General features: G+C 44.6%; 2 protein-coding genes across 9 annotated transcripts in view; both read left to right on the forward strand.

Annotated features, from left to right (window-relative positions):
* ltbp1 (latent transforming growth factor beta binding protein 1) overlaps positions 1-11,206 on the forward strand; it is a 102,121-nt gene extending 90,915 nt beyond the window's left edge. For all 5 annotated transcript variants that reach the window (XM_088609875.1, XM_088609880.1, XM_088609877.1 and 2 more), the window contains 9 exons: positions 333-473; positions 609-776; positions 2,495-2,575; positions 3,299-3,427; positions 4,846-4,986; positions 6,026-6,196; positions 8,672-8,833; positions 9,290-9,439; positions 10,159-11,206. In XM_088609875.1, the coding sequence (XP_088466001.1) occupies positions 333-473; positions 609-776; positions 2,495-2,575; positions 3,299-3,427; positions 4,846-4,986; positions 6,026-6,196; positions 8,672-8,833; positions 9,290-9,439; positions 10,159-10,313 (1,298 nt within the window). In that variant the 3' untranslated portion in view covers positions 10,314-11,206. The remainder of the gene's footprint in view (positions 1-332; positions 474-608; positions 777-2,494; positions 2,576-3,298; positions 3,428-4,845; positions 4,987-6,025; positions 6,197-8,671; positions 8,834-9,289; positions 9,440-10,158) is intronic.
* Positions 11,207-16,485: 5,279 nt separating this feature from the next.
* Positions 16,486-21,864, forward strand: part of rasgrp3 (RAS guanyl releasing protein 3 (calcium and DAG-regulated)) — a 47,678-nt gene continuing 42,299 nt past the window's right edge. The window contains exons 1-3 of one of the 4 annotated variants that reach the window (XM_088609883.1): positions 16,486-16,710; positions 16,830-17,013; positions 21,001-21,243. The gene's annotated coding sequence lies outside the window, so the exon portion shown is untranslated. The remainder of the gene's footprint in view (positions 16,711-16,829; positions 17,014-21,000; positions 21,244-21,864) is intronic. The other 3 variants (XM_088609885.1, XM_088609881.1, XM_088609888.1) reach the window with 3 other exon arrangements.

The following is a 21,864-nucleotide window of genomic DNA, read 5'->3' on the forward strand; positions in this document are numbered from 1 at the left end:
TATGTGTTCCTGACTGGGACCATCCAGTTCATGGATCTCATGGATCTGTCCCGTTCACACATTGTGTATCTGTGCTACTGTTGATGCACAGGGATCATGAAATCCTCAGGGCATGTATACACTGCAGCAAGAGTTTGTTGTATCGTCGGACATTACGTATTACTGTTTAAATCCTCTTTTATTCCAAGATAAATGCACGTCGGATATTCAGCCTTAAATAATATGTATGTTTTTCTTGTGCGGAACATAAGCAAATTCACCTGCCAGGGAAGGGCAAAAGCCCCCCTGTGCCTGGTGAAAGCCCCCCTGTGCCTGGTGTCTCCCCTCTCCAGACGTGAACGAGTGCGAGCTGCTGAGCGGGGTGTGTGGAGAGGCGCTGTGTGAGAACGTGGACGGCTCCTTCCTGTGCGTGTGCCCCCACCAGAACGAGGAGTTCGACCAGATGACGGGGCAGTGCCTCTCCACGCCTGCAGGTGAGCGGCGCAGCCGCCTCGCTCCCTGTCCTCTCCTCCCGTGTTTGTCGTTTGTTGCCGCAGTGGTGTCGAGCTCTCTCGGAGACGTGGGTCTGCGCTGTGATTCAGTTCATCTCTCCTTGTGTGTTTGGACAGCCACCGTCCCAGGGGTTGGCAGGAAGGAATGCTACTACAATCTGAAGAACGAGAACCTGTGCGAACACGTCCTGAACCCCAGCATCACCAGGGAGGAGTGCTGCTGCACCATGGGGGAAGGCTGGGGGGACAACTGCGAGTTCTTCCCCTGCCCTGACGCAGGCACAGGTGCTGCTGCCCTGCTGTTCACATTCGACATTCTCCAGTGCTCTCTCCACACTGCGCTACGTTCTCCAGTGCTCTCTCCACACTGCGCTACGTTCTCCAGTGCTCTCTCTCCACACTGCGCTATGTTCTCCAGTGCTCTCTCTCCACACTGCGCTACGTTCTCCAGTGCTCTCTCCACACTGCGCTACGTTCTCCAGTGCTCTCTCCACACTGCGCTACGTTCTCCAGTGCTCTCTCCACACTGCGCTATGTTCTCCAGTGCTCTCTCTCCACACTGCGCTACGTTCTCCAGTGCTCTCTCCACACTGCGCTACGTTCTCCAGTGCTCTCTCTCCACACTGCGCTACGTTCTCCATTCCTCTCTCCACACTGCACTACGTTCTCCATTCCTCTCTCCACACTGCGCTACGTTCTCCAGTGCTCTCTCCACACTGCGCTACGTTCTCCAGTGCTCTCTCTCCTCTCTCCACACTGCACTACCTTCTCCATTCCTCTCTCCAAACTGCACTACGTTCTCCAGTGCTCTCTCCACACTGCACTACGTTCTCCAGTGCTCTCTCTCCACACTGCGCTACGTTCTCCAGTGCTCTCTCCACACTGCACTACGTTCTGCAGGGCTCTCTCCACACTGCGCTACGTTCTCCAGTGCTCTCTCCACACTGCGCTACGTTCTCCAGTGCTCTCTCTCCACACTGCGCTACGTTCTGCAGTGCTCTGTGCACACCTGCAGGGCGTTGACCTGGTGGTCTCTAAGTGCTCTCTAAGAACACTTGTATCTCACTTTGGGATATTTGCATCCTATTAATTATACACCTGCACCTAATTATGCATCTGCAGCTGCAACCTGAAACTTTGCTTTTTACAACATCACTTTGCACAAGGGGAGATCATTTTAACTTCTCCTATAATCCAAGCTACGTGCATATTCTGGTAAAAATAGGTGCAGGAGTCCTTAACTAGGACCTGACCTTCAGGATCATTATGTACTGGTCATTTAGGGGAGATTTTTGGATTAAACGAAGAATTCATTAACATTTTACTGTGGCTTTCTTTCATGTTTGTATCTTTATGAAGCCATCTGTGCTAAAATCAGTCCTGGAAAACGTCAGTTTTGCAGAAATCAAAGAAGGCACATTAAAAAATGCTTTTCTGAATGAGTTGCAGCACTGGGTCCCTCCCACTGCTCTGGCTAGATGCTTTCTGTCCAGCTGGTGGAGGCAGCAGTGCAGGGCAGCACGTAGGGCTCTGGGCTCAGAGCTGGAAGGACGTGGGTCTCAGTCCCTGCTTTGAGGGGCTCCAGCCGCCTCACCCCTACAGTCATGCCCTGCAATGGACTAGGCTCACGTCCAGCTGAGCCTTAACGCTGAGCAAACTGGGAAAAGCCCACAAGCTCGACTGTTTCATTATATACAGTACCCTCACCGAAACTGACTTCGAACTCTCAGAGTGAGAATTGCATTTCTCAAGGCTAGCTGTTTGATTTCCAGAGCCTTGCAAGTCTGTGGTGTAGAAACCAGGAGGTCATTGATGAGCTGATTGACATTCTCGCAAAGAGGGAGTTTGCATAGACCTGTCTTTTTAAGACAGTGTGAAGGGGGCTCTGGAGTTAAACGGCTTTAAAATGAATTGAAAGGTTTTAACCTGAACAAATAGAAACATGATGATGAAGCTGCACGGTAACCATAAAAAGGCTGAAGCGTTTTTTTTTCTCTTTGCAGATCAGTTTTCCGAAATGTGTCCTGCAGGAAGGGGTCTCATTCCAACTGCAGACTCACATTATGGGGCAGACAAATTTGAAGGTAAGTGTGGTTGGACCATACAGCCTGTAGGTTAGAGAGAGGATCAGGAGGGAGAGCTTTTACTTAAATGCTTGAGCACTGCTCTCTGTCGTTTCAAAGAGACCGAGATGTGGTCATGATTCTGAAAGCATCCGTACTCAATTTAGATTTAATACTCTAAATCCGCACACAGACCTTTCTGCATGTTGCAATTAAAAACCAAGTCAGAGCCACTTTCTGATGCCTTTTGTCTTTGCCTAACTTTTCTTTTTGTCACACAATGGACAAGTATGCTCATATGTGACGTCCACACTAATTTCAAGTGGAAATTCAGTCCAATCCATCTGTTTGTTCATTATCAGAAAGCTTCTTATTCTTGGTAAGAGTCACAGTGCCTTGGATCCTGTCCCCGACGTCTAGGGGCAGGGGGAGCCTTCCCCTGAAGTAAAAATAAATTACAACAGCGACTTCAAAAGAACAAGATATTTTTCAGACTTTTTTTACTTTTCTGTGTTCTGTATAAGAAACAACATAATCTCGTGTTCTGACTTCAATGTACAATCATGGCAAACCGAATTCATATTCCTGACATTTTTTTTTAACTGCAAGTTAGAAATAGTATTCTCAAGAGAAGCAGTTACAGTTATTTCTGTATGTTCTAGACATTTTGTATGGAAATATTTGGATTATCTTTTGAAGGGCTAACGCACCAGGTTTCTGATAACTTCTTTTTTCTCTTCACAGATGTTGATGAGTGTGCTATGTTTGCTGAAGAAATCTGTAAGGATGGGTTCTGTTTAAACACACATGGAAGTTTTGAGTGTTACTGTAAACATGGCTTGTATTACGACGTAGTAAAGCAACAATGTGTGGGTGAGTAACAGAAGATTTTGTCAGAAACGCTTTCTTTATTAAGTAAAGTTAAAGTGAGAAGACTGAAAATGAAAAACAGTGTTTGAAGGACTGGTATTGATGTTATGCTCCCCACCACATTTAAATGTCAGCTGTATCACAAATGATTAGGTCATCTTTTACTGTATTTCAGTTGATTTTGTGATTGCAGGAGGCAGAGTGGTGCAGGTGTTAGCATCGCTGCCTCACAGCTCTGGTGTCCTGGGTCCAGGTCCGGCCGTGGGGTGTTGTCTGTGTGTTAGTATGGTCTCCTCCCACAGTTCAAAGGCATACCAGCAGGCTAACTGGCTTCTTGGAAAATTGGCACTGGGTGCAAGTGTGTATGTCTGTGTCTGTCGGCCCTGTGATGACCCTGTTTTGTAAGAAGCGGTTAGAAATGGATTTTGTGAGCGCTCTTGTGCGTTTTTGTAGTTTCCACTACAGTTACCATAGCAATAGCTCTCTCTTGGAAAATGCCTAACTGGGATTACTGCTGTAGTACATGACTAAAACATGGAGCCTTTCCTACACTTAATAGGATGATGTCACCTCCAAACGTTGTAAAGAAGGCAGAAGACATCATGCTCAGCAGCTGAGATTAGGATTTTGAACAGGCATTCAAAACATTCTTTTAAATTATATTTTTTAAAGACAAGCTAAATCCTAAGAGGAAATGTTCTTAGGGCAGCAACGTCTGAACAGTAGGGAATGTGATGTCTGTATACTCTGCAGCTGTGAGGACCCTTGATTGCTCCCAAGGGACACCTGTGTTGTGAGGAGCTCTCAAGGGGTGTCCATTCACCAGCCATTGTGTTGAGGGACAGCAGTGTAAATATTTAAATGTTTGTCCTGGAGGGGGGATTACAGGGATCTGACTCTGTGCCAGAGCTATTTCAGAAACCAATTGGTGGTCTAGGCGCTTCAACTTTGATTCAGAAAACAGTGTGAGGCAATGCACATCTGGCCAAATGATCTGGCACACTGTAGCACTGCAGCCTTTAGAGGAGAGATGGCTGACTGGAAGGTTATCCAGCACTCCGAAACCAGAGCCCAGCATGGCTCCACCAGCTGATGCAGTGAGAATCTGATAAGTGATTAAAGTCTGATGGTGCTGGTGGCAGGAGGATGTCTATTTCAGTCTTGTAGGATTGTCTGTGAAATGTGTGACATAGAAAAGCTAGGACAAGAGAATGTATTGATTGAACAAGACTATAGATTTTTTTCCATCTAAACCTTAGATGAGTTATTACCTTTCTTTTGAATCCCATCCCTGAAGCTGGGTTCTACTGGACTGATCCAGTATGTTTTCATGGGTATAGCAAGAACCCCCTCCACCTACAACTTTGCAGTCAGGGACCTAGGACCCATATCGGCACTCACTAGAAAATTCCTCCTTGCAGATTTTGACGAGTGTGAAGATGAGTCCAGCTGTATAGACGGAATATGTCTGAACTCAGAAGGGTCCTACACCTGCCTCTGCACCCCCCCCATGGTCCTGGATTCCAGTGGGAAACGCTGCATTGGAGCACCAGAGCCTGGTGGTGAGCGGACCGGACTGCAAACCTTCACATTAGCCAGTAGGAGGAGCTCCTGAGTCTGCCAATCAAAGTGCAGGTTAAGCCAGGTCAAGGGTCACGGGATTGCCAAGGATTGGGTGACCTTTGTCACCTTGGCTTTCAACACAGCAGCAAGTCCTGGGACCTGCTGGGGAAAGACCTGCTTCTCCTCCAGGTGGCGCTCTCTCTCTCTCCCCGGTAGAGCACAGAGGAGTTTGCAGTGGGTCAGATAATGAAGGGCCCCATCAGGTGGCCACAGAGGGGGACACACCCCGCTACCCGTGTGGTACAAGAAAAAACAAGCTGATAAACAACTGGTGAAAACACATCAGCACGAATTTTTCTGTCAATCTGCAGCAGAGTGATTAATATCAGCTAAACAAAAGTCTGTTCTCCATGTACACACCCTTCAAATCTGGTATCATGTTCTAAAAGTGCAAAATGTTCTAAAAAAAAATTGCCCTTGATTCCCTCTGGCCACTCTTTTATTTTTTTTCCCCTACTCATGTGCCCAGTTTTTCTAACTCTGAACAGATTTTTTTTATACCTGAGCTGCTCTTAACCTTGTGAGAAACATGTGGCAGACAGCACTGTGTCTGGGAGCTGTATTCCGCAGCTGGGTGTCATACCTGCAGCTCTGAAAGGCCTTGTTCTGTCATTTCCTGTGTCTGTGGAAAAGACCTGTTTTTTTTCGCACCTTTTTTTCCGGGTGGCTGAGCTCTAGGCACCTCGTTATGTGACGTCATGGAAACGGTGGTGGTGATAAACAGGGATGAGAATACACTGTGCAGAGAGAGAAGTCGAAACCTGAAAGGGAAAAGCAATGAGAGACCCTCGGCGGCTTTTACCGTGAAGGGGTGGCATCACGATCAAAACCCCCCAGTAAACGTACCCTCCCAAAGCCAGTTTTCCAGGCTTAGCGCTAGTTGATCTTTTAAAGTTACAAAGGAGGTCCTGGAGCAGAGTTGTCGATCAGTCCCTGCTACGGAGGCCTAATGCTTGTGCTGGTGTGTGCCGCTCCCAGAGCACAGGGGCCAGGGCGTGGTGTTCCAGGATGTGTGCTGGCAGACCATTGTCGAGGGCAACACCTGCAACAACCCGCTGCCGGGAAGGAAAACCACCTTCGCCGAGTGCTGCTGTCTGTACGGCGAGGCCTGGGGCATGGAGTGCGCTTTCTGTCCCATGAAGAACACAGGTACGTCAGTCCCTTGAGAATGCAGCAGATTTCCAGCGCGGGCCCGGCGATCAGACAGGTCTGCGCTGCTCTTTAGATGCTGGGCAATCCAAGCAAGTGCAGTGTCAAGACGCCTTGACGACGTTTAACCAATTCAGAGGAGCCTCTTACCACCTCCACTTGGTGGTCATGGCCCACCGCGGTACTAATACCGTACAGGAACAAGAGCAGGCTCAGGAGCAGAACCCCCACAGCGGCCTTCTCTGCCAATACCACATGCTAGCCCAGGTAAGCAAGATGAAGCATCGAGATGTAACGTGGTTCAAAGACTTGTGCAGTGAGACGGGGGTTTAGATGAATGAAGAGCTGGGGGGGTCCGCTCTTGACCCAAGGGTTATAACAGGCCTAAGCTGGAAGTTGTGAAGGAGAATTACAACTAGGGCAGGCAGAATTTTGTGTTACGGAGAACACTTTCCGAGGAACCATTAAACACATGGGGGTCTTGGCTTTATGTTGTGACAGATTCACTCAGATTATGGGAAAATGATAAGTGCTTATGGATTGATAGCCCAGTCTAGTTATCATTTTTATTCAACACTATTACATTCTTATGTTTTCTTGACTATGCTCACATGACCTTCCATCTAGTTTTGTCCTAGCCATTTCACTCATCAGGCTAAACTCTTCTCTCTCATCTCATAAAATGCATATTGTACACGCTTTGCGAATCACCAGGAATTTTCCCCCCCAATCGAACACAACATGAATTTCAGGACTTATTTCTGTGCAATTAAATTATTGCCTAAACAATGTTCATTCATCCAAAATGAGAGTTGGAATGAGGGAGACGGATTCGTGCACCTTTCTGGTGTGGATTGCAAATCCAGGCTGTGTGGTAAGAAGGGAGACATGAGGGTGTTGGTTTTAGCTGAGACTCGAGGATAACGCTCCCCTCTCCTTTAGATGAGCCTGGATGGTGGTGCAGTGGAGAGCACTGCCGCCCTGGGTTCAGTCACTGTAAGAAAATATAGTGTATAATTATTCCTGCTAATGATTAATAATTATTTCCTTACTGAGTATCAACTCAGAGAGGAGTGGTGCAGTTAAATATTAGTGTACAGTACTGAAAAGTATATCAAACATAAACTAGTTCAGGTGGGGAGCTGCATCAGCATGCGTAGTCTGCAAAGGAACAAGTAATAGGTTTATTCCCTGCTGAAAAGAGAAGAGAGAAAGCATACTGTGAAGCCTTCTTCAGCATGGAATAAACCTATTTACTTGTTCCTAAACATAAAATATGCTGCATGTGAAAAAACGTCCAGTACTCACCAGGTTCCACTAGAGGGCACTGGTTGCTCTGTTAATCTGCATCTTCTGTGCTGGTCTTGTGTTGCAAGGAGTCATGGGTCTCTCCTAAGCTACCGAATTGGGTTGAGTATCACATATGGGGCATCTGTGGCTGAAGAGTGACGTTGTGCTGTGTACTGCCTCTTTCACACTGTGTAACTAGGTACTTAAGAGTGTAATTCAGCCTGAACCCTGAGCTCCTAGGAGAGGAGACCCTGTCAAGTGCTGTGCTGATGATCCCAGCAGCTCTCCAAGCTGTGACACTGATTACGTCTGCTTTCAGACGTATTGGATCCAGTTCTCCCTTGTTCTTTTCTAACCACTAAAAGCACCTTTTAACACTATTTCGTACAGGTAGTGTAACACCTGGGTATACAAGGGGCACCAAGTACTGTACACAGAAAACAAGTAAGAGTTAGTTCCACGTTGAAAGTAGGAAGAATAAAATCCTAGACGTTTCAACTGTGGTGTATTCTACACCCTTTTTGCTCATCAAAGTGGAATGGACCTCTGCAGCATGTACCCCTTTTGGAAGCCCACAGTGATTTTGTCTTGTTAACTCAGGGAGGGCTGTTCGCCATGTGTCCTGAATGCACACCTGCAGGGGCTCTGGCGAGGCAGAGTGGACTGACCCCCCTCCCAGTTCAATACAGTTTCCACCTAACTGGGGGCTTCCCACGATCTCTGCAAGACAACCTTAACAGTCTGCGTTCTGGGTGCTGTGTACACAGCACTCAGCTGGAACCTCAGAACAAAATGAGCGCGGGTACGATTCATGCTAGGACAGCGCAGTGGTCAGCACTGCTGCCCTCCAGCCCCGGGGGGGCCCTGGGTTCAAGCCCTGGGGTGCTGCTGCGCAGATTGGATTTGTCCTACCTGTGTTTGCGTGCGTTTCTTCAGAGGCTCCAGTTTCCTCCCACAGTCCAAAGACATACTGGTGGGTTGACTGGCTTCTGGGAGAACTGCCCCTGCGGTGAGTGAGCGCCCTGCGGCAGACTGGCGGACTGGCACCCTGTCCGGGGTGTGCCCGTGCGGCCGGGGCATGCTGGGATAGACTCCGCCCCCCCCCGCCACCCTGTATGGGATGAAGCAGTTAGAAAAAGGATGGATGCATTATCCACGCTGAAAGGACTTTCCCCGTCTTCACAGCGGACTACACCACCATGTGCAACCTGCCCGGGCCTGGCGAGCGCCGTGCGTACGGACAGGACGCCCTGACGCCCTTCCAGCCCGGCTTCCCTGTGCCAGGGCTGGAGTACGACTCGCCGCCCCACGATTCCCAGTTTCTGCCCGTGTATGACGACGAAGAACGTAAGTGTAACCTTCGCTTCTGAAATCGGAACAATACTGCTGCTGCCTGCTGCTGCCATCTAGTGGCGTCTCCTCCTGTCCGTTCTGAAGAGGCCCCGTGCATCCTTCTGAGCCGAGCAGTGGAGACACTAGAGATGTTTCAGGGAGACTGGACGAAGCACGGCTAGATTACGTTGAGTAATATTTGCAAAATATATTTAAAGCCTTTCACAAGCCATTTACTTAGAAGGTGTAGCTCAATTTCTGGATGGTGTAAGAGGATAAGTTATGTTTTCTTGTAAACGGAATTGAGAAAACTGCGACACTGCCCTCCTAAGGAAGTGGCTGACCAGCCAAAGCCCAGCAGCCCCTCTCCCTCGCCGCACTGCGCTCCTCCGGTCCGTCCGTCCTCTCGCGCAGCGATCCTGCTGTCCGTGCTCACGCTCGCCTGCCCCCCCCCCCCGCTGTCCCTCACAGACCAGTACGACGCCTTCGAGGGGCTGAGGGCGGAGGAGTGCGGCGTCCTGAACGGCTGCGAGAACGGCCGCTGCGTGCGGGTCCAGGAGGGCTACACCTGCGACTGCTTCGACGGCTACTCCCTCGACTTGGCCAAGATGGCCTGCGTCGGTAAGAGCGAGGGGAGCCGCCACCCGCCCGCCGCCCGTCACAAAGCCCCAGGGTTGCAGAAGAGAGAAAGAAAGAGATTCGCTCTCGCGCCCTGACCTCCGGGGGGGCCGCACCCCAGCTCCGCGGAGTCGCAGTGAGCGCTGGCCGTTTTGGGCCTGGGTGTGTCAGGGCCTTTTACAGGTCACTGCCGCGACACGCTCCCTGCAGTCGCCGCACAGGGCCACCCCGCCACCACTCAGCCTTCTCTACCGAGCATAGCGCACACCAGAGGTGTTACTAAGGAGAGGAGGCCATAGAGCTGCGTTTGGTAGCCAGCACGTCAGTGATCCATGGATCTCATCCAGCTGTTTCTTGAAAGAAGCCAAGGTATGGGGTTCAACCACATGGTAGCTTGTTCCACACTCACACAACGCTTGGGGTAAAGAAATGCCTCCTGTTCTCCTTATGAACTTCCACGTAGTTTTTCCATGCGAGAACCACTGTTCGGTTTAAAGGCGTCCTCTGCACTTGACTGCGTCAGTGTAAATGGTAAACTAAATGTGCAGTCAAACAGATTTCTGCAGTCCCTGACCAATTCTGAAGACACACAGAGACAGACGCGGACTGCGCTCCACTCCCAGGGGTGGCCTGCTCCGTCTTTCGATACATCCGCCAAGCTGGGCAGAGGCTCCCACCGACGTTGCGGTTCCCGTGCTGTGATTTCTGTGTTGTGATTTCAGATGTCGACGAGTGCTCCGAACTCAACAATAAAATGTCGCTCTGCAAGAACGCAAAGTGCACCAACACGCAGGGCTCGTACCGGTGCCTGTGTCTGCCAGGGTTCGTGCACTCGGACAAGCCCAACTACTGCGTGGCCGCGGACGAGCTGGAGTAGCGCCGCGCGCCGACAGGACGGCCCCAGTAAGCACGCTTATGTAACCGAAGCCCATATACTCTGCACTGTATAAAACAAACAAATGAAAAAAAATATTCTACTTGAGATGAAGATAACACTTAACCTACTATGTGGTGCCTGTATGGAAAACAGCATTGTATAAATATGATGAGTTGTTTTTAGAAGGAGTTTAAGCTTTATGGGGTGGAACTCCGATTCTCCCCCGAAGTCATTAAGAATCCAATGGACAAGTGCTGGGAAAAGCTCAGCGACCAGTCAGAAACCTTCCATGGATGTTTTATAAGTGAACAAGTCCTCCAGCCTTTCTTCTGTCCAACAAACTCTTCTCTTCTACTTTGATATACTGTATAGGACAGTTGGCTTCGAAAACACAATGGTGAAACCTTCTGCATTAGTATCATTCAGTTGTATTTCAGAACTATACAGTATGTACTGTAAAAGAATGTTGTTATTGTAAATTCTTTGAGAGAAGCTTTTTTTAGGCATTTTTTTGTATTATAAAAATTACACAAATGTACTTCTCTGTGTCTGGAACATTGGACAATGGCATTTATTTTTAATTTGTTTTTGTTGTCCGCCCTGTGGAGCAGGCAGGTTTGTTGCTTTTCTACCCTTTGTTTTTAAAAAAAAAATGAAGTTCTCCATTTTCTACTCGTTACACATTTTCTGCACTTAACTGCAATTTTAAAAGTCTTGCCAGGTTGCAATGCTGCTAAAGAACAGCCATTGGAGTAAGTTTTTGTACATTTAAACTAAAGAGATGAAAACCAGTTTATGTATTGTTATTTGTACATGAAAAAGGCTCTTGTATTAATATCCTTTCATATTATGATGTATATTAAACCTCTATAAATAAATCACTGTTTGTGATATTTTACTGGCCTGGTGTGATGGGATTCTCTGCCAGTGTGGTTTTCTGTTCAGGTACAGAAGGTCACAGCAGCATGTCTGATTGTATTATTGTTGATGTCTTTCTCCATGCTGAACAAAGCCTATTTCGGTTAACTACTCTTGTGACAGATTTGTGCAATAGTGAAAACGCACCTGGTTGTGATTTGTACTGACTCACAATCTGGTGACCGGGCGAAAAATGTGACTACATTAAAATAAAACCACAATGGGAAACATTTTCAGTAAGTTCCTGAAGATGTTGGTATTGCTTTGTGTTTGTCCAAGGAAGGCAGAATCATTTAATTTACATCCCCAAAACAAGTTTTGTTTTTAATGATTTAATGGTTAGCTGTCATTTTAGGAAATAAATGAGAGAAGGCCATTTCTGCAATCATATTTTTAGGTCTTTTGCTTGTTAATCATCATCTTTTGGCTGTATAGATTTGAAACACTACATTCATACAGATATACGTCTTTTTCCCCATCCTTCTGAAGAACAGGGCTGTGTGCAGATAAAACAACCCTCCTCTCACTTCTCTGTTTGTGACTCAGCTGCCTTTTTAATAACTCAGCCAATTTGAACCGCTTCAGTTACTGCAGCATGCTGGCTGTTATCACACAGATGGCTTTTTCATGCTTTTAAAGGGCAGGGGAGCCCAGAATGTGCACTGGGTGCGTGTGTGAAAGCACCAAAGTCCTGTGGGGGTGACCAGATGGAACATCACTATCATGCATGACCAGATGGCTGCCCCTTCAGGACCTGTCATGAGAGTCCAAGTCATTGGGGGAGTGGGTTAATACCAGCCTGCCAACCTCGAGTTCTTACAAGCGATATGAAGATGAGCTCAGCACCTTAGCAGACAGCTGCTTACTCATGGTGAGGATTTAACAGGAGGTAGTTACTTAGTAACACCTGTGAGTATGTGCCATCGGTATACTGGTATTGGGGTTTTCAGGAGCTCCTTCTATGCCTGTTGATCAGCCAGTTCAGAAATGCAGTAAAAGCAATCTTGTTGATAAATCCTCTAGTGTTGATTCCAGCAATAACTGCCATTGAGCACATTGGTGCTATTTTGCAACTCCATCTCCTACATCTGCAGCTCCTGCAGTTCAGAATCAACAGGCACTGTTCTGGGTCATGAACCAAGAGGGATTTCACACCTCCGCTGTGTTTGCCAGGAATCTCCCAGGGCAGAGACACAGCAGAGTGAAACCTGAAAGTGCTAAAAACTCACAATGAGAAGCTATGCATCTTTTCACGCTCTTTTGAATTCCTTGCTACATTTTTCTGATGTGTTGCTGTTGTGAGCCGAATGTTTCAAGGCTGATCAGTTTTCAGCTTACAGGGAGAAATACTTTTAAGAGTCATTTCTGTGAACCCCCCGGCCTTATTAAACATCGGCACCCACCTTTTCTACATGGTTTAGATTCTGTAAGCAGTGTAAATTGCTTCAGTAAAGTACTTAACTGAATTCATGTACACAAGTAAGTCCATTTGAATAAACCGCCTGTGCTGCACAGAGGTCACGTGACCTCTGCTGCGATGCGTTGAAAAGTCACATGACCTCTGCCAAGACACACGCTAAAATTCGCTTGACCCCTGCCGGGTCCCAACCACGTCAATTAATAATAATCTAACAGTTCTCATTAACCCATTATCAATTTCATATTTGACTTTGTGCAAATGTAATTTTAATTTTCCTGTTATGTCAGGGTAATGAAATGGCATCGTTTCACTTGTGTATACGCGGATGAGGTCAAGTGTGGAATAAGCTTTATCATTTTGTCAACAGTAAAGAAGGAAAGACTTTTACACTTTTAATACAGGTTTCAAGTCAAGTGAAATATGGCACATATTAATGTCAGATTCAAATATTCACATTTTTAGACATACGGTGTATGCAACTGCATTGCATTTACATAGGACTATACGTTATGTTACATTTGTAGAGATTTCATGTGTGGTAACTAAATAGAACAAAATCTATAAAGATCATATCCACCCCAGACATACTTCTGAAAGCACTGGAGCAATAACTCGTCTCCCCCAGAGTCACACAAATCTGTCTGGGCAGAGGAAGAGTTAGTAAACGCTATGGTGAAGGGGTGCCACATCCATGGCAGCTGCGCAAAGCCACTCAGGAGCTGCGAGAATATTCGCTGGGAGTAGTGCTATCCAGAACACCAGGATATGCAGTTTACAGCGTCAGATTTTACTGGTAGAATGTAGAGTCATGCCTGTTTGCTCCCACAGCGCAAAGACATGCTGGGAGTTTAATTGGCTTCTGGGAGAACTGGCCCTGGTGTGAGTGCGTGCGCGTCTGTGTCCGCGCCCTGCGAGGGACTGGCGTCCCCTCCAGGATGTGCCCTCCTTGTGCCCGCAGGGATAGTCTCCGGCTCCCCAGTGACCGTGGAGAGAAAGTTCAAACTATACAACGTTCTAGTATGACCACTTTTGGAACACGGTGTACAATCGTGGTCATCTCGTTACAAAACGAATATTTCAGAGAAAGGCTCCCACACATCCATTCCTGGATTTAAAGGAATATCACGCCCTGACAGGCTTAAAGAGCTAAATCCTTTCTACAGCACAGCAAATTGCCATGGGGCTTACAGTCCTCCAGGGCAATGACAGCTGCAGAATCTACAGTACAGACCCCAGCACAGGACACAAAAACAACACGCAACAGCACATGAGTCACTGGAGATGTCCTATAGTTTAGGGCATGCAAACAAAACTTAATACATTCATTGCAAATAGATTTATTGACACTAAAGTATCCATTTATAAAGCATTTATATCTGATACTTTGCACATTTATATCATATGTATAATATAATATTATTGTATTATATTTTGTTAATACACATATATATTTGGTAAAGTCTGTTTTTTAACTGTACCGGCTGTACTGGTACAGTTAATCATTGAAAAAGTCTTACCTAATCTGGTAATAGTAAAATCGGACCAGACCAATTAATCAACTTCAATCAGATCTGCCTTGTTACATTTCACCTTACAGTAACACAGGCCCTTCTTTTTTGTACAAATGAGTACATCTTGCGGTTTTCTTCTGCTTTTTGTGTCTAACATTCTCCGTTAGCTGGTCTAATTATTTAATTAGCTCCATTACTGTACTGTTTCTAACCAGGCTCCAATGTGATTGAATGCTAACTGTACCTGAAGTGAATGTCTTGTGTAATCACCAGTAAATGACCTTAAGAAAAATCCTACATAGGTCTAATTTAGAAAGCAATTAGGTTGTTTAATTGCCTGCTCGGGCTGGAACACAAACCAACAGACACATGGCCCTCCAGGAACTGAGTCCGAGACCCCTGCTGTAAATTCTTAAGATCAGACTGTACTGTTCCACTGTTCTACACACAGAGAGCTCCCAGCAGTGTGTGTGTGAGTGTGTAAAAACTATGCACATAAACAGCAGTAAATGCTTTAGTACAGAAGCCAAGGACCTGAAAACCCTTCAATATTTTCAGATATAGTAACTGCAACGTGTTTGACTAGCTTTCTCACAGGACATAGTACAGATCCATTAAACCACGACTGCACGAGCCAAATGAAACCAAGCTGTGTGAATTTAAGCGACGATTATGGATACGTCATTAAAGTGATTTCATTTTTACAAAAGAGCACAGAGTAAAATAGCATTATGACAAAATGTGAAGAGGACCTCAAATTCAGCTGATCTCCTTTAGATGAATGTACTGTAGGTCCCAAGAGAGAACTGTGAACCACTGAAAAAATAATCTACTGTAAGAGACTGACAGATAAGCAAGAAAACCATTACAGCCTGTATTCCTGAAATTATTCTTTTATTTTTTTATTCTCTCTTAATCATGGATTAGTCATTTTGTCTGCCCTTCAGAAAAGAGAGACATACATTCATTACCCAGACATAAAAATACTGACAGCTCCTAGTCCATGCCACAATCTGTAAAGATCAACCCAACTTTACACATGCGCAGCCCCAGAACTACTAAAGCAGACGGACATAACCTTTGACTCCTATATCTTCACTGGTATTCTAGCTTTGCTATTTACTTATACAGGTTTCATATGCAGTAAAAGAATGTAAAAAAGGCCCATATTTTTTTTTTATCCCTTTTCAGATTTTGGACCTCATCAGTATTTTTGATATATATGTATGTCTGTTATTTTCCTTTTTCTTGTTCTATTTCTGAAGATGCATCTTTCCAGCTAACTTCGGTTTGGTTTTACTTACAAGAAAAGGCTATTTTCTTAAGTTTAACTGCCGTGTACACTCATCAAGTCTGACCCAATAATACACTCCTATTAAAGCAACCCTGCCTTTTTATGCAATATGTCTATGAAGCAAAAATGTTTCAATCCAGCCCATCCAGTAAAAAGTCAAAAAAAATTTACACCATTCCCTTGCTCTGCCTGTCAAAGTAACCTATGCTGAACGGTGAAAATGAAAGGTATCATTAAACATACGTTCTTCACGTAAAATATATTTCCCCAAGAAAAGTTTTTCTTATCAGAAGTATCTGAACACCCGATCAGACTCGTTATGGGATGTGAATCCCAAGAAGAATGAGAAAACAGCCTGTGATTTCCCAGTCTCTACTATAGCCTTTGCTTCATTGTTAAGACTGCAAATCTGTACAGTCATGCGACCCTCCGCAGAGCACCGAGCGGCAGATGTTTCACATGACTGAAACAAACAGCTTGTGAATTTAACACATCATCTCAAGCTCCTTTACACTCTATTCCATTTTTTTAACAAAAGAAGGAAAGGTGAAGTGACCAAAACAACCAGTCCAAAGCTCTTGAAAAAAGTTTTTTTTTTTAAACTGTCATGGAGGTATTTAGGAAAGGACTCGCACATGAAAAATACTCCACGGGAGAGTTGAAGGCAGTCAGTGTTAAAGACGGTGAGACGCCTTAGTCCAGAAAGGATAACGGATACAGTTCTTTTGGCTCTCTTATCTAACCCGATTGTGGCCAATGCGCAGAAAACATCTTGGAGATGCGATCGCGATCTCAGCTGGAGCACGTCACACTCCAGTCACACGTGGGTCACTAGCACTCTTAAAAGGTTATTTTTCCCACTAACTAACATCTATGAATGTGCTTTCTGCAGCCAAAATGGATTGTCCTGAAATGTACATCTGCTGAAATGTGCTCAGTTTGATCATTTCCGTTACTGCAATCCTCCAAGTGGCGCTGCTGACTGAGCAGCCCGGCCAATTATTGCCAACTCACATTCACCAAGTGGTTGTCCTGACATACTGGAGTACACTCCTGGTGTTTTTATTCTCCCCTCTCTCACACTCCTCTGCTCCAGTGCACAGATATTTTGCAGAACAGTTAGCATAGGCTTCCTGTAAACGTGAGGCTATTTATAGCTGTAGTTCACTGGCACAACCAGGACACTGCTCGGTCTTATTATTTTTTTCCACTGGCAGAGCAGTTAGAGGGAGCCAGAGCCTGCTGAAATACAAGGTAATTGATAAGGTTTCTCTGCAAAACAGGAGGCTCACTGTGTCAGGCAGGCAGAGATAACATGTGCATGCTGCACTGTTTGTTTTCTTGCCTGATGTCCTGTCCACTATCTTCTCCAGGACACTGGGACTGGGACCAGACACAGCCGTTGTGTCTCAGGTAGGATTTTTGAATAGTCTGAGGCTCTGTCACTGCAGTTGCAGAGACTGATGAGAGCTGGAGACTGCAGCACAGCCTTTCGCTGAGAACAAGCATCCTGGGAAAAAAGAAACTTAAACTGTACCTGAAAAGGGGCATAATGAGGTAAGGGGGTTTTGGGTTTTGGTTTTTGAATTGTGGATGATATCTGACCACAAGGTGGAATGATTAGCGCTTAACTTTTGTTTTAAAAGTGAAACATTGAGACCAGTTGCATTATCTCTTCACAAACCTTTTGAAATTCAGAAAGCCTCTTTAATGGTTTTATTCAGTACATTGAGAATTATTTTGCATCATACAAGCTCATATTTAAATGTGGCAGTTTTATTAGGTTACTTTTACCTCTCCTGTGTTGTATTTAATTTTTAATATGGAATTTCATTAAAAAGTTTTCTTTTAAGCCTTGATGCATTCAAACTTTTCAATTAACCCTAGGACGTGCACCTCGTTATAATGGTATTTGAAACATTCTGCGAGTTCCATTGATCCAAACCTTTTAGTGAACATGGTTACTGAATTAAATATGGAAATTTATAATTTCTTCTCTTATCAGACTTCCGAGCCTGTAGTGATTGTAAGGTTCCCTTTTTTCTTCCCAAATTTCCAACTGGCCTTGATCAATTTCCATGTTGCCAGTCTACACCACATTTGGCTGTTCGGCCATGACGCTAGCACTGTATCAATTGAATATATTTATATCACTTTGAAAAATCTTTTTGGGAACAGCTGCACCGGTTGAAGTGAAATGTGGCAGATTCCATCACTAAACCTGCTATTACCTGAGTTATTGCCTCAGGGTAAAAGGAATTCACTATGGTAAAGTGTATAAACTAAGAAAGCCACTGATGGCTACCTTATGCCGAAATGCCAAATTTCCCTTGTTGAACAATGCATCATCCGTGCTCAATAAGTTGTGAATTTTCAAAATCCCATGTTCTCAATTAATAAATATCTGCAATGAAACTGACTAAATACCTCAAAACATGGCAGGTAACATCACAGGGACATTGCAATTTAAATACAGGAAATATGACCTTATTACAGAACTCAGGCTACTAACAAAGTGCGATCTCGATTACTATTCTCCAACTATTTCCATGGAGCTGCTACTGCTAGTAGTTATTAATAAACTGAATCATATCTGCCTCTTTAAACAGATACCCGCGTGTTTAAATGCTTATAATAAAACTACTTATAACTAGGGCAACATTTTATTCATTTTTGTACTGTTGATATAATATGAGGTAGTACTGTTGCATTTAGGACTTATTGCATTTTTGAAAGGGCACAGAGAGTATATTTGGCATTAGGCAGAGATGTTTCTCACTAAAAATATTACAAATTATTTCAATTCTTAGGCTAAATCCAATGTAATCAGAAGCACAAATGACTCAGATGTCTATTGATTATATTACTGAAGTCACAAAAACTTTATACATCATTCCTTACAGTGAGCATTTCTTCCTGTAAAGACTTAAATGGTACTGTTGCCTTACTACAGCATTTTCAAACCTGCAAATTTCACTTATTTTGTAAATGCAAGATGGAATTAATCGTTGTGCATTCTTGACTTGCTGCTACGTCACTGTGTAAATACCACTTCACAGCTTTACAAGAGTAGTCATGAAATTAAGATTGTAAGCTGCCACAACTGTTTGCAAGTTTAGTGCTACACTTTGGTTGACAGTTCATCTTTATTTGACTGACCAGCATTTCCTTTTTGCGTTTCTGGTAATTTGGCCTTGTGCTTCTCCTCTGGATAAGTACTGACAAGTCTGTGCATTGACAACACCCTCCTGTAGCATCAGCCTTGCAATACACCACTGGGACATGGTTCGTAAAGGTGACGCCTTGCAATACACCACTGGGACATGGTTCGTAAAGGTGACGCCTTGCAATACACCACTGGGACATGGTTCGTAAAGGTGACTGACTTCAGTGTAAAAACCCCTCCTTACATTTACTTACACCCGCAGCAAACTTCACCAGTGCAGTACTTAAGTATTATATTTATTAAATCTAAACTATTTCAAAACCAGCATTCCATAAAACAATCACCTTTCCATTTAAATTGTCTTGCAAATTGAAATGAGTGACTTCGGTAAACAGGTTAGATTAAGTGTAGGATGGTTCACTATTCTTTTACCAGTGTGGTGCAGAATTTTCCTGTCTCCCCGGAATGCTCAGGGGTAACAGCCACAGTCAGCTCGGTCTTCAGCCAATGTGTAAGAGCACAGAGCCAGTACACATCTCCCATTGTACAAAGCAAGTCTTTGTTAAACTATAATCAGGATATCACATTTTCTTTCAATGCTGTAAATTCCTTACAAATTTCTCCTGTGAAATAACCTTGACTTGTGAAAGTGTCCACTTTTGCAGACATTAAGTCACAGCTCACTAGTATCTCATGCAGTGCATCGTTAAGTTATGATTAATTATAATGTGTTTTTTGTGTGCTGAAATGCACACAGAAGCTAAGGGAAGCAAAAAAAGTCTTACTATTTGTTCACATTGTATCCAAGTGGGGACACACTGTATCACTGTATGAATTACTAGTGAGGCATGACTTAATGTCTACAAAACCAGACCCTTTCACACGTCAAGTTTACAACAACACAGTGCCCAGAATGTTGGTTTGCATGGATAGAGCAGAGACAACATCAGATGTGTCTCCCTGATATCACTGTACATGTAGGTCACCCGCACACTGCAAAAGTCATTAAGAGTCACAATTGAATAAGTAATTACTGCATTATGTGTAGATATGTACTGGGCTTCATGTGAATTCAAATGGAATCATGATTTTCTTCATGCATAACTAAAAAGTTTTTTCTTTCCCGAACACTGAAGAATTAAGCAATTTGAATATGTATTTTTACCACCAAAAGCCAAAACACAACATCCTATACTTTACATCACAAAACGCAAGACAACCTAACAACTGCGTTTCGGAACTAGATATATCAGAATAAAGCAAATGAACATTTTTTTCATAGTTCCATTCATCTCGCGTTGCGGTTTAGAGAAGCAGGAAAATGTGCCTATAATTTATCGGTTCTCTAACAAAACACAAGTGCAAAAGCAAAAAAAAAAAAGGCTAAAATACATAAAGAACATTTACCTTACCTTTAGAAATCGAGTTCATTTTACTACTTTGCCTTGAAAATTCACGAGTTTTCAAAATCAAAACATCCTGCAACAAAGATAGCTGCTGGAGCCCTATAGGTTCAAATCGACCGGCTCTAGATCTGATTGGGTAGAATAGCTGTCATTCCGCGAATCCTCACCATTCAGAAATTAAACCCATTAAGTAATTACAACTTACTAAACATGTTTATTATCAGTACTGCACACGCCAGGATTTACTGTATAAAACCAGAAAAGTGCAAAAAAAAGTTTAAAAGATGTAGAACTTATAAGAAGCCTTTATAGGGCTGGAAGCATTGAAATACTGAGTCTCCCACAACGTGAGAAACTGGCTTTTGAAGAAAGAAAATAAAATGCGTTTTTGTTTTTGGTTTTTATGTTTTGTCCTGGATATTTCTTTCTAAAGTCTGTACTGAGAAAGATCACAGAAACATGAAGGTCTGTACTGTGTGTAGTTTCAGAGATAACTCAAGATATTAAAAGGTACATTTGTGCCATTTGGGCACTGACCTTGACGTCCATTTTGGGAGAGGGGGTGGATAAGTCTGAGGTCTGAGGTCTAACGCCCTGGCCACAGGGCCTGGCCAATGCAGGGTGAGGAGTGACCAAAGGCCAGCTGCAGAAAGGAGAATGTGGTGGAGAGAAGGGGTCACTTACGGTATTTATAGTGCTTTAGGAGAGGCAATGACTTCAGCAGTTATTGCGAATTACTGACGGCTGAGTCTGATTGAACGTGGTTGTTGTCACCCCTCCCAAACTTTCGTTATAAACTCTATTAGGTTCCGCCGTGAATATACTGGACCTATGTGAGAGTATCCACGACGGAGAAGGTTGAGCGTAATTGAAACGTGTATGTGGTGTTTCGTAATGCAAGTTTAAAACAGACCATCTGCTGTGCATGAGATTTAGACAAGGACAATTTATTTTCCCCTTTTACTTTTCAAGCTGCATGGGGACAGGGTTAGGATTAGGTATCTCGGACTGTCTCAGATCCCATCACAGCCGTTCCCTGTGGTATCCTGGCGACCTGCAGGCTCGGGATGACGTCGCTGGAGTGACACGCCTCTCCCCCAATCACTGCGGAGCTTCGAGAGGAGGGCAGGGCTACGGAGGGTACAGGAGTGGCCGCTGTGAGCACAGGTGTACGGACACAATCGGCGATTCCAAATCGTTAATAGTAATAATCAGGTATAATAAAGAAACTGGTTATTCTAAAATGGGGGAAAAAAAACCCCGTAGAGGAGCAATACTCATTGCTCGCACACGTCATTACGGTCACTTATTTTATTGCTCCATGGCTGTTTGTGTTCTGTGGTTCTGCTTTAGGTGACATACTTAACATGCTGTCCTACTTCCTGGAGCCCCTATGAGCACTGACTCCAGTGGCTGCATGGCTGTGGAGCCTGACCATCCTGGTTTGATTCCATTCATGCCAGTGACATTCCAGAAGTGCCTTCGACAGTACCAGACTGATTAATCTGGAAGAGTTTTATAGCTGTTCTGTAGCTCTTCAACAGTCCAGATGGCCATTGACTGCACTTAAAGCCGTTAAGCTGCTTTTGATTATGTATTCATAGAGGGCAAGTTTTGAGGGAATGCTAGTTCCTGATTTCCTCATCCTGTCCTGCGAGCAGAACAAAACAATTGAGCTTGAATGTTGGTTTCCCAAGTTTTGGGCATTGTTTCCCATGGATCCGCTAATGGGACTCGGACAGGAAATGTCGCATGTGTTTTTGTTTTGGTTTAGTTTGGTTTAGCTTGCTTCAGTAGGGTTTGGCAGCCCAGCTGCTTACAAGGTAAAAGTGTTAA

The sequence above is a fragment of the Lepisosteus platostomus genome, chromosome 17, assembly GCF_059453375.1.
Source record: "Lepisosteus platostomus isolate fLepPlt1 chromosome 17, fLepPlt1.hap1, whole genome shotgun sequence".
NCBI lineage: Eukaryota > Metazoa > Chordata > Actinopteri > Semionotiformes > Lepisosteidae > Lepisosteus > Lepisosteus platostomus.